Source organism: Plectrocnemia conspersa, unplaced genomic scaffold (assembly GCF_051122295.1).
Source record: "Plectrocnemia conspersa isolate PC_06_02 unplaced genomic scaffold, ASM5112229v1 ptg000009l, whole genome shotgun sequence".
In the NCBI taxonomy this organism is placed as follows: domain Eukaryota; kingdom Metazoa; phylum Arthropoda; class Insecta; order Trichoptera; family Polycentropodidae; genus Plectrocnemia; species Plectrocnemia conspersa.
The window spans coordinates 25,655,001-25,667,873 of NW_028277173.1; the positions used below are offsets into that span (position 1 = coordinate 25,655,001).

The window sequence follows — 12,873 nt, forward strand, 5'->3', positions numbered from 1 at the left end:
GACGTTTCACGCCGGCGCCTAAATCAGTTCCACAAATACTCACAGGCATCGCTTCATACGCCGCTGCGATCGCGGGATCATTTGGTCATAGATTGTATGATGCTGGACAATTACAAGATATACCGAAATGAGAACAAATCAATACAATATCATTAAAAAAAGGTTTGGTTGATTGGTTCTATAGTAATAGTCGGCGCGAGCGGCAGCGAGGCGCTTCTAATACGATGCTAGAAAGAGACGAGTGAATGCTAGAAAGAAACGTGAGATGTGACGTCGACATGGCGCCCTAATGCATGCTTTATGGGAATGCGCCTACCGTACGCGCCTGTATCGTATAGAACGCCAATCACCAATAAATTATTGAAGTGACACGCGCTCCGCATTATGAATTCGAGCATTATCGCAACTTTGGTGACGAGCATAAAAAACTCCATCTTACTCAAACGTCACTCCCAAGTATTTATATTTAAAGCAGCTCTGAATAAATTGCAAGAGAGCTGGTAAATGTGACAACGTAATACTTGACGATGCTAAAAATAGCCGATTGTCGATCGACCACCTCCACAGCGACTCCAGATCTTTCTGTAAAAATAGTAAATCTGAATTTGTGCGAATCAAAAAAAATTAAGTGCAAAAAGTTGTGAATTATTTCTTCAGTCATTGTATATTAAAACAACGCAGGTAGTCATTTTTTATTTGATGTTCCACTGCATTATCTATAGCCCAGTTTTTTTGCGATAAATATATTTTATCGTTATGTTATTTTAAATAGCCATGACCATAACCACCAATAGCCGATAAATAAAATAATAAAAATTACTTTTTATACTAATAATTATTAAAATAAAAATATAACTTTTTACTGATTATTTTTATTGTTTTTTATATCATATTAACATATAATAATAATTTAAATTATATTTTTTTGATTTTTTATAACTTTACAATTATTTTATTGCTATCTTTTCGACATTTGATTAATTAAAATAACGAAGACTTAAAAACTTTAATCGCGATCCATTGCAATGCAGTTTTCTCCAAAAAATTACAGTACCAAGCATAAAAAAATCAATGGCCCCTGTTTACGTATTTGTAAATGAAATTATATTTATATGTAAATTTAATTATTAAAATGTTGTTTAAAAACATAATTTAGAAATTGCGACAATATGTGACGTGTGTGTAAATATAATATATAATGAGACAATTTGTAATAAAATGTGACGGCTATATTTTTTAAAATAAGATTTACTTATTGACAATAATGTCACATTTACTTCCTTTTGAGTAAAGTAAAACAAAAACATTGCAATATATTTGTTTCATTATTTTAGACAGATATTGTAACATACATCATAAAAAGATATTATCATAAGGGATTTTTGACGTAAATTATATTGACTAGATTTATATTATTCTGATCAAGCTAAAGTAAAAAATAAATTATTTAATATTCAGTGAAGCTTTTTATACACTGAAATATAAATATTATATTTTATGTCTATATATTATATTGGTGCAAAAGTGATAAATAACATCTGTTTTCAAATTATTTGATTGTATAAGGAAAGCTTCTTTAGTTATCTGCATTTACATTAAGTTTATACATATGACTATATTCCAAATTATGTAGTCTTATATACTTAATACCAGATAGAATCTATACTTATTTAATATTATTTTCTATAAAACATATTAGATCATAAGTGAAAAGTTGATTACTTTTTAATTTTTACACAAAAGAAATATTAATAGGCCAAACTTTTCTCATTGAAATACATTATTCACAACTAGTAGAAAATTAATAACCCTTTTTTCTGATAAATTTAAAAATAATTAAAATCGATTTTTAAATTTGAAAAACTAGTTATTTGTATTAGAATTATTATGTACTAATTAATTAACTACCTTATGAAATTTAATTATGATTAAAAGTTTTACAACATTAAAATCATTCGAAACAAATTTTTTACATAAATTTAAGGTCTCTTGCGAAAAACGCTATTTTTACAGAAGAGGAATTAAAAAACTACCAGTTAAACTATTAGTTAAAAAAACGTAAGAATAATTTTTCAGAATAAATACTTTATTTTTAAATTTAAGAAAAAACATTACCTTCTGTTTAATAAAAACCATTTTCTTATTAATTTGTCCAAAGATTATATGCTAACTAAACATTAACATGTTTAATAGTATATTTATTGTAAAAAGACTAAACTTCACAAATTAAAAATAATAATATTTTATTCAATATCATGAAAACGATAAATTTATTAGTTAGTAGCGAGTATTTTTTACTTCGTATAATATTGTATCTAAAATAGAAGCATAAACATAATAAATAATCGCCGTGTAATGTTTAAATATGTTGTAATGGCTTTAATTTATTACCTTTTTGTATATTTATAGTTATACTAAAAATAAACAGCATAAAAAACCTCATACAATATTTTGTAAAATGTCTAAAACTGGTAATAACTAATTTTTAAAAGTGTTGTTGTAGGGAGTGATTTATTTTGCCACTCTGGTGATACTGAAGTGACGGGGGTGAGGGCAGAACATTGTTTGGTAGACCACGACAGGAAGACGTCGACCGGCGGTGCCTCGTCCGCCGATCATCGATACTAGTCACCATCCTTTCACCAAAATGGAATTTAAAATCGGTTTTGTATAAGCTATACTAAAAAAATATTATAAGTCATAGTATCAATACGCGAAAAAAAAATATAATAGTTTCATATATTAATACACAGATATTTTTTTATTACAAATAAATTTATAGCAGCAGATGACAAAAAATATCACCGCAAAATTTATGTTATTTAAAAAAAACATTTTTAATGATCGAACGGAAGACTAAAGAAAATAGGCTAACCCAATTACATCCTCAGATCTTCGTAATTGTTCGTGGCAGCAATAAGTGGGCGAGCACTAAGTCTCCCTCACGGAAAAACAAGTACCATTTCATGTTAAGAATGTAACTTTTATGAAAAAATCACGGGTGTGATTCGCAAAATTCAACATTTTGAAGTCCAAATGGTTAAGTATATACACTTTAAAATAAACATCAAGCACGGGTATTTTAAAAGTCGGAAAACTTTACTTATCAGTTACAGTTTCTTACTTATATTAAAAAATCATTCAAATCAAACATGAAGGTGCTCTTTTGACTTAAGAATTATTATAATTTGTGATATTTAGTTATTCATTTGTACTTTTTGATGACCTGGTGGTTTTTAGAAAAATAACCTTTTTATCACAAATAATTTTGCACACAAGTGTTTTATCTTATAATACATATAAATGTATATAATAAAGTGTCTTAACTTAATCATTACTTTCTACATTTGTACACACAATCAATGCTTATGTTTCGCTAGACACTTAACTAAGTGTTCATAAATTGCTTTGACAGTAAGGACTATTATATGTGACTTTCCCTCTAACCTTTCTCGGTTATCACTGTTCTTAATATCGTTTATAATAATATGAAAACCCGTTCCAATACATTCATTGCCATTGAAGTGAGTCTGAAAGAGAACTATACATAAGGTGAACTTTTGTAAAACACGCAGCTCGTAAATCAATGTCAATTCTATAGCAATAATAACAATTTTGTATAAAATATGTTTTTTTCCAATATAAGCCTTTCATATTTATTATTAATTCTAGTGATCATTTATATAACAGTAGTTTTTAAAAAATACACTGAAGCAATAAAAAAATTAACTGCGAAATAATTGCTTGCTCTCAATGGGTTAATCCACTTTAAATAAATTAAGCGAATAGTCAGTAAATATAGCTCTTAGGATTTTTAATATGTCTTGAACCAATTTCATATAACAAAACTAATAGTCATGTTGTAAACCAATTTAATTAACTATTATTTCAATGTATTCAAACAAGAGGTTAAAATAATTATTTATTTATAAACATATGTTAGTCATTTTTTAATAGTTTATCTGTCGTTAAAATATAACTGTATTAAAAAAATATTATTTAAATAAATTGTAAAGGCGCACAAGATATTTTTATGTATGACTTTAAAATGTAGTAATTTAATAGGTATTATATACATTTTTTATGTCTCATATAAAAATCAGAGTCATGTTTGTGTTTCATTCAACCAGCGCTGTTGTTACGGAGCATGGTGTAGTGAGTTATTTTGGACGCGGAAAGCGTTCCTATCTCAGTTTTCTGGGAAGCTGCGTCTGGGAACGGTCGTCCGATTTAGAAACCAAACATCGGAACTACATGTCGCCTCTGAAATGACGCTTCCGATCAGCCACATCGGCTTAAAGTTATCCATCAGGACAGTGCTTCTAATCGCTCTCTTATCTTTTACCATCAGCTTTCAAAGATGCGATGGAATCACAAAGACCGAGATGTTAGCGAAACGTCAATACAGTGAATTGTGATCTATTTTAGTGCTTGTTTTCTTTAAAAAACGTGATTTTCAGAATCGGTGATTGGGCGGAGTCGTTTGGAGAAGAGCTGTGGGAGCTAGGGAAGCGAATCACTAAAGCTCCAGAAATCAAAGCCGTGAGTGTACAATGCGCATAATAATATAAATAAACTTGGGCGTAATGATACGTGTGATTTATAGAGATATAAAGCATTGCACGTCAGAGTGGAAGAGAAAGATGGGAAAAGTTTACTACGTTCGGCAGTGGAAACAGTGGGACTTATGCTTTCAAGAAAAATGGATGCAATCAGGGTAATAATTTGAGACAGAGACGACTCAGAACAGATAATTGAGCTTATTAGGTAATTTAATCAATTGCTTAAGAAGTCTCAGTTCACAGGGAAAGTAAGGTAGTGTTAAGTTAAAAGTTACCGACAATATCTTAACTGTTCTTTTAAGAATTAATTTATTATCCATATGTTTCTAATAATGCAGCGATGTTATTTCGATTATTTCAATATCACTTAACAATCAAGATTTGTAATGATCATCTATCTGTCGCTAGGTATTTTTTATGTTGAAACAGATGTGTGTAGAATATTACGCGTTAACGGACAGTACATTAAAGTAATACACAGCCTTAGCCATAATAATGGGGCACTCTTAAAAATAGTGTATAACACTTTACAAGTGCAAAGTCTAACCAAAATATTTTAGCAGGTAGTTTTAACCGTAATTCTTAGAACTATACAAAGGAATGTGTCGTTTTTAATTGCTCACTAGAGTTTTAAAAGGAGATTTCAGGTCTAATTGCTTAGTAATTATTATAAAACATTAATAAATTGTCTTAATCTGATTTTTATAGATTAACACATAAACTTATCAATAATTTTCATATATTTTATTTTTTCATTTTGAGGATAAATCTGCAATAATTAGTTGTGAAGTGATAATAAAATAAGTGCCGGAGTACTGAACTTACACCTAATTTTTTCGTGTATTTTAAAAAAAATAGCCAATATTGATATTTCAAAATATTTATAATTTATTGGTTCTAAATTATGAATTTGCTTTGATTTATAATTATAGCAATAAATAAAAATAATGATCAATGTGAGATGCAAATAAAATAATCATAAGTTGAAAAAAGTGAGACGTAAATAAAAAGGATTTTAATAACATTTTGAGAGCCACCGAATTTGCTTCATCAATAAATATAATACAATAAATAATTTTGAATTATGCTATTATAAAAATTCAGCAAAAAGAATTTAAAAAAAAGTAAAAACAATGTATATGCTTTGAAAATTATTCACTTATCAAAAGGTTAAGACAGAAACTTAAAAAAATTTGGACCAAACACATACATATGCTAGCGATCAATTGTCAGCTTAAAATTGCTGGCGATAAATGTCTGGCAAATATCTCAACTCAAGGACCAATTTCTGATGATTTTAACGTTAGTTTTTATAAAATAAATAATACATTTATATTTAAATTATATTAATAAGAGTTGGAATGTGGGTTGAACTAACTGACAACAGTATGTTTCTTGTATTTGCCTTTCACGTGTTCCTTTTAGGGTACTGAATTCATAATAAATAAATCAAAACTGTATTTTTTGATAAATAGCTACCGTTTGTTACTATATACAGCGATAAAAATTCTATAGATTTGCGAGCCTAAGTGCATCCTCTTAGCGGCTCGTCTTAAAAACCGTTAATTTATTATGCAAGTTGCTAAAAATATTAACTTAATTGTATAGCTTTGTTAATGGGACTTTTTTTATTGCATATTTTGCCTAATTGTAAGTGTGCATAAATTGTTAATAATAATTAATTTCTGTTTTTAATTATTAAAAACCACAAATATAGCATTTCAAAGTTTAGTTCAAGTCATTTAAAAAATGCATAATTTTAAAGCTATGGTATCATTAACATATACATGAAAGCCATTTAAAACTACAATACTTAAATATATATGTTAAAAATACTCTTATTTTTATCTAATTGATTTACATTTTTTGGTATTTTTCAACAAATTAAAAAAATTTTTTTTTTTTAATAGTTTTGAAACAAGATGATTATTGAAATATTTGCAATGTCTATTTTAAAAAAATACATAATAATATTGATGCAATATAAAAATAATACTCAAAATAAAATTCATCTTATAAAGCAAATTACAGATTTAAAAAATCTCTTGTGAAGCGTATATTTTTTTAAGCACATGTATTATTTTTAAAAAGTTTTTAAAAAAATGCTTTTTTTTTTTAAATAATATGGTGTTAAACTTCGGAATATTATTAGTTGCAAATAATATTCAGTAAATTTTTAAGAATAATTATAACCTATATAAATTCAGCTTACAATCAATAGATGCCACTTTGAAGCTGCGCCCGATTTTTAATAATAGCGCATTTTTATAAATAGATATTCGAGTCTGTTGAGGGACCTGAACCCGTATTAATTATTCTGAATTATTAGTAGTGATAATCTATATCAGTGGTTGCCAACTGGTGGTCCATGGACCACTGATGGTACGCGAAATACTTTGAATATACTTAAAATTGTTTATTAAAATGTTTTATAATATTCTGATTCAATTTTCTCTTAATTTTGATTTTTCGCCTCATTAGATTGCGCGTTAATTTAGGGCATATCCATCTCAAAACTGTTCAGAAGACAGATTGCAACTTTATATAAAAGTTGCATCGCTCAGAAAGTCCAGTAAAAAATTAGGCTAAATTAGGCAGCAGAAAGTGGCCGAGCATTAAGTTTCCCTCACGGAAAAAACAAGTACTATTTCAAATTTTGAATGAGCTGAAGCGAAAACGTAAGAACTAAGTAAGAGTCGTAGTATAATGTTTGTATATATGTTACATAATATATCATATAAATTAAATTATCCATCCACATCTGTATTTTGAAAATTTTTGGGTCGTCTCTAAATGTTTATATATATACATATTACAACTTAATATTTTGTGATTTTATACATTCATAAACAGTGCATTCAAGTGGTTGCTGAAAGTTTAGTAGAACAATCCAGTTTCAACGAGAGCTATTCAAATTTCACTTATTATTCATCGAAATTTTCGCCAGTGGAAGGAGAACCAGCTCCGAAGCTTCCCATTAGCTATCAAGATGATAAAAAGATGTACACAAGTATGTCTCTGAATGCAGACACTCATTTCTACAACATTTCCGTGAACACATCATGCAGTACAGTTCACGTGCCTACCAATGTTTACGATCAAAGTAATGCTTCTGTAATATATTATATTAATAAAACATTTATTTTAAAATATGTTTTTAGGTTTAGTAGTAGCTGATGTAATAACTTGGTCCGAGGAATTAAACGACGTGTTCATCCAAAATTATAATTCGGACCCTGCTCTATTTTGGCAGTACTTTTGCTCCTCTACCGGAATTATGAGGCAGTATCCTGCTGTGGCTTGGGATCAACAAACTCTTGCAGATATGTTCGATTGCCGAAGACGTTCTTGGTACATAGAAGCTGCTACTTGTTCGAAAGACGTGGTCATATTGTTTGATAACTCTGGCTCTATGAATGGATACTCTAACTTTGTCGCTACTTTTACTGTGAAAGCTATATTAGAGACGTTTTCTAATAACGATTTCTTTAACATCTTCGCATTTGCCAATGATACGGTTGAGGTAGTGCCTTGTTTTAGCGATAAACTGATGCAAGCAACACCAGATAATATAAGGACTTTTAATGAAGCTTTGAAAGGATTGAAACTGGAAGGTAGTTCAAACTTCACTATAGCGTTCACGAAAGCTTTTGAATTATTAGAAAGCGTAAGATTTTAAATATATATATATATATATATTTTTAATATAAATTTATATGATGTAAATATTGATTTTCGTATTGCAGTATCGAATCACAAGAGGCTGTAACGATAGCACTCAATCTCCAGGATGTAATCAAGTTATAATGCTAGTGACTGATGGAGTTCCGGGAAATCTTACTGAAGTATACGAGAAATATAATAGACTCAATAATGGCACTGATATACCAGTTAGGATATTTACTTACTTGATAGGAAAGGAAGTCACTAATGTAAGAGAAATTCAATGGTTGGCTTGTCTCAATAGAGGTTTGTTTTAGGACAATTAAAATTTATCTAATGAATCAATACCTAAAGAACTGAAGAATGTAAAATAATTATGTTATGTATAAAGCAGAACTTTTTATTAAAAAAAAGTTTAGAATCTTAACTTCTTTGAGATGCATTTTTTATTAATTACAAAGAGATCTTTTACATTCTTCAAGTATTTTATTATATTACTCATCTTTAAAATGTTATTCAAATATAGGTTATTACGTCCATATTCAATCATTAGACGAAGTTCAAGCAATGGTTTTAAAATATATTTCTGTGATAGCTAGACCTTTAGTATTACAAAACGAAAAGCATCCAATATCCTGGACTCATGCTTATACTGACATAACAGTAAGTTACTTCTTTATTCATAATTTAAACAGCACCATAATATTTTTTTTAACAACAGCCAAGTAAAAAAGATCCAAAAGCAAAGTATGAAAAATATAGACTCATGACAGCTGCAGCTATACCATTATATGACAAGAAAGCAAATAAGAATAACGAGACTAGAATTGCGAATCTTTTAGGCGTAGTTGGTACAGATGTTCCAATAGAAGAAATCGACAAACTAACTCTGCCTTACAAAGTAAGTGTTATTTATTTAGATTAAATTAAGACCATCGTAACCTAACATATACACAAAAAATAGTAAAACAAAATAAAAAAATACGAACCGGACCAGCTCCTCATAGCTAACATTAAATAATAAATATGTAATGCCAGCGTATTAAGGAGCCGGATGGCCACAGTCATAGGCGATTCGGCAGGAGCACCTCATAGAAAGCCGTTAGGGAAGATTTTTAACATCAACGCACTCGCCCACTTGATTCCAGTCCATACCTAAAAGTAAATTATTCAATAAATTAAAATCTACACAATTTCCAAACGACCATCCAAATTAATTCCGATCGCTCACGCATTCCTCCTCATTCGTAATCATGCTATTTTTAGCGCCGGTTGATAATTATCTCCCGGCATCAATGTGAATTCGCTCTTAATGTATAAATTAGATCTAATTTATCACTAAAATTATTATTGAAACAATTTATTTGATTTAAATTAAAAATATTACTTATTAAACTTATGTCAATATTGGCGTCAATGTTAGTAGATAAATATATTTATAAAACCACCTATTTAATATATGCTCCAATTTATAGTTAGGAGTCAATGGATATTCTTTTATTGTCAGCAATAACGGTTATCTATTATTACATCCAGATTTAAGACCTGTGGTGAGTTGAATCATTTTATATAACTTATTTATATGTCTGGTGTTAATAAATATTTTTTCAGTATAAAGGAATCCTTAAAGAGAACTATAATAGTGTAGATGTGGTAGAAGTTGAGACAATGGACGACGAACTTGGAATACACGAATTGGGCAAAGAAGTATTAGCACTTAGAGAAGCAATGGTTGGTGATAGTGAAGATTCAATGATGAATGTCAAAGTCAGATTCCATTATGATAAGATGAGAAGGATATCCAGAGAGCGCCAAGATTATTATTTCGCTCCTTTGCCCAACACGCCATTTTCTTTAGGAATAGTTTTGCCTCACGATTATGGAAACACTTGGATTAAAGTTGGAGATGAAATAAGAAGAAATCAGCATTTGGGTTTGAAGGTAGAGGATTTCTTCACAGGCGACAATTGGAAAGTTCATCCTAATTGGTATGATTGTAACTATTTAGTTATAGTGGAGTATTTAAAATTTAAACTAAAAATAAAAAAAAAACGTTTTAGGGTTTATTGCAAATATCATTATTTAGAAGGGCATGAATATAATACTTCTGAAGAAGAGTTGCTTCACTTCTTGCATAAAATGGGAGAGCCTGATTGGAAATGGTCTGAGCAATATGAGAAAGAAGTCAAAACTGAAGATGATAATGACGATGATGATGAATTTGATCCTGATTGTAAGATAGGTTCTTTAGATATCCATATATTATGATATTCTTAAACAAATATTTAAATATTCTATCAGTACAATGCGGAAGAAAGACTCAAGATGACGATGCATATTTCTGTAATCGCGAATTGGTGCAACTATTAGTTTTTGATGCTAAAGTCACAGAGCCTCTATATAAAACATGGGAGTTCAAAGACTTTGAAGAAGAGCAACTGTTCAGAAGATATAATGCTTCACTTAGATTTGTCGCAACAATGAGTGGTCTCACCAGATGGCAGTTCGTTTTTGGCGAAGATGTGAATGATACAACATGGTAATGATATTTGAAATATATAAAAAAATGTTTATTCAAGTAAATATTAAATTTAGGGAGTTCGGTGATTACTACAACGAAGCTATTGATGAGATTTGGTATAAGAGCGCAATTCTGCAACATCAAATAGAAGCAGAATCTTTTGTGTTCTCAGTGCCTTTCGACTCATCTTCAAAGAATCCAGATGAGATTGTGATTACTGCAAGTCATGCTGTTTTTCCAAGAGATGGAGGAAAACAAGCACCAGCTGCTGTGATGGGATATCAATTTAGTCAACGGTTGTTGTACGATCGTTTTATGGAGATAACTACAAAAGCTAAGCATGTAAGTATATTAAAAATAAATTCGATGATCTTTACCTAATGTATGATTAAAATTTCAGTGCGATAATTGTGAATTATCTTGCGCTTCCGAACATCAAGATTGTTACGTCTTAGATAATTCTGGATACATAATTCTATCTGAAGATCATAATGATACTGGTAGATTCTTTGGAGAAGTTGAAGGTCCCATAATGGAGGCAATGGTCAAAGCAGATATATTTCAAAAAGTCAACGTTTTCGATCTTCAAGGCGTTTGCTTCCATCAAGTGATGAAGAGTAGTGATAGTAGCATCTTAGCAACGGTTATATATTGAGTCGATATTATTTTTTTAATTTTAAAAGAAATACTTTATTTGTATTTTATTTATAGCCGTTCCATGTAGCATATACCGTGTTAAAATGGTTAGGATTACAAATCGCGTGGTTGCTTATGGAAACTCATCTATCTTACTTATGGGCTGATTCTAAAGCATATTCATTTCACGTGGAAGATGATGATGGTTTGTATTTATTTATATAAAAATTAAGAGAGTCAGTAATCAATATACTATTAATCATTTCAGATTATTATAACAGCTACGATATGATAGGAGAAGAAGTTACTAAAAAGTCTGAACACGTGACTCAAAAACCTCGCCGGCATCACAAAGGCAGCGATGCTGAAGAAGAAGAATTCTTTAGTAGACCTCAAGAACCGATTTGGGTGACGGAGAACTTTGCTTGTGATCGTCTAGCAGATCTTTTTGTTCTACAGCAGCATCGATTTATGGGACGTGATACATTTTCTTACAGTGATCCTGCAAGTTTATTCAAGTAATTAAATTATTTGATACTTATTTAAGAGTCATGTTGCAATTTGATATAATGGTTATAGGCCACATTATGTGACGAGAATACCAAACAGCAATCTAATAATGGTGGTTGTGGAGTCACTGAATCCAACTAAAGAGCTAAAGATGCATGCTGGAGCACGACCTTTGCTACCTAAGGGGTTAAATGGAGCAGGAGATTCGTGCCATAAAACGCAACTTGCGGATTTACCTAGGCGTCGACTTGAAGGATGTTATACATACGATCCAGCAGTAAATATAATTTATATTATTTAACTCTTTAAGTAGAATATGAATAATAACTACTATAGTTTTTTGCTGTACAGACAAATCATTTCAGAGTCGCATTGCGTCAGTTTTTGTTACGTCACTTGATACTTGCCAAATAGGTCATATTCTATTATATCAAATATATTTAATCTTATGTGTAATTTCAGGAAGCGGAAATAGAAGCGTGCGGTAAAGGAGGCTTTGTACAAACATCAGGATATATGATCCTATTGAGTTTTATGATACTATTTTTCAGAAAGTTTGTTGTTTAATAATTTATTTTAGTATTTATATAGTTATGATAATATTATAATTAACATATGTACAAAACATATTAATGTTTAATAATATATCTAGTCAAGCGTTAAATCTTTTTTGTATGAATTGTTAAAAAAATAAATATTAAAGACAAATATTCGTTTTATTATTTTAAAATTAATTTGGTCGTTTTTATAACTCATCAAAATTTATACAGATGCGTCATTCCTAATCTCACGTTTTTTTATCATTATTATTGCTATTGATATACCAATATTTATAGCTTGTCCGTGTGATACATGTCGGCCGCTACAACAGCTTTTTTCAATAAAGTATTCTTTCGCTTCATTTTTTTGCTAAAAATGTAATTCAAAAGTATCACTCAATATTTTAGTTTATATATAGTTTTTCCCATCCGTGTCACACAA

General features: G+C 29.7%; 1 protein-coding gene across 1 annotated transcript; it reads left to right on the plus strand.

The window, feature by feature from the left end:
- Positions 1–4,175: 4,175 nt before the first annotated feature.
- Ca-Ma2d (Ca[2+] channel Muscle-specific alpha2/delta subunit) lies at positions 4,176–12,592 on the plus strand. Its single transcript, XM_088193177.1, has 18 exons — positions 4,176–4,387; positions 4,461–4,542; positions 4,607–4,717; positions 7,416–7,665; positions 7,724–8,229; positions 8,309–8,531; positions 8,752–8,888; positions 8,947–9,126; positions 9,701–9,775; positions 9,837–10,213; positions 10,286–10,458; positions 10,527–10,764; positions 10,821–11,088; positions 11,147–11,389; positions 11,458–11,587; positions 11,651–11,900; positions 11,962–12,169; positions 12,355–12,592. Exons 1-18 carry the CDS (start codon positions 4,269–4,271, stop codon positions 12,457–12,459), a joined length of 3,675 nt encoding a protein of 1,224 aa, XP_088049303.1. The 5' UTR covers positions 4,176–4,268; the 3' UTR covers positions 12,460–12,592.
- The last annotated feature ends 281 nt before the right edge of the window (positions 12,593–12,873 follow it).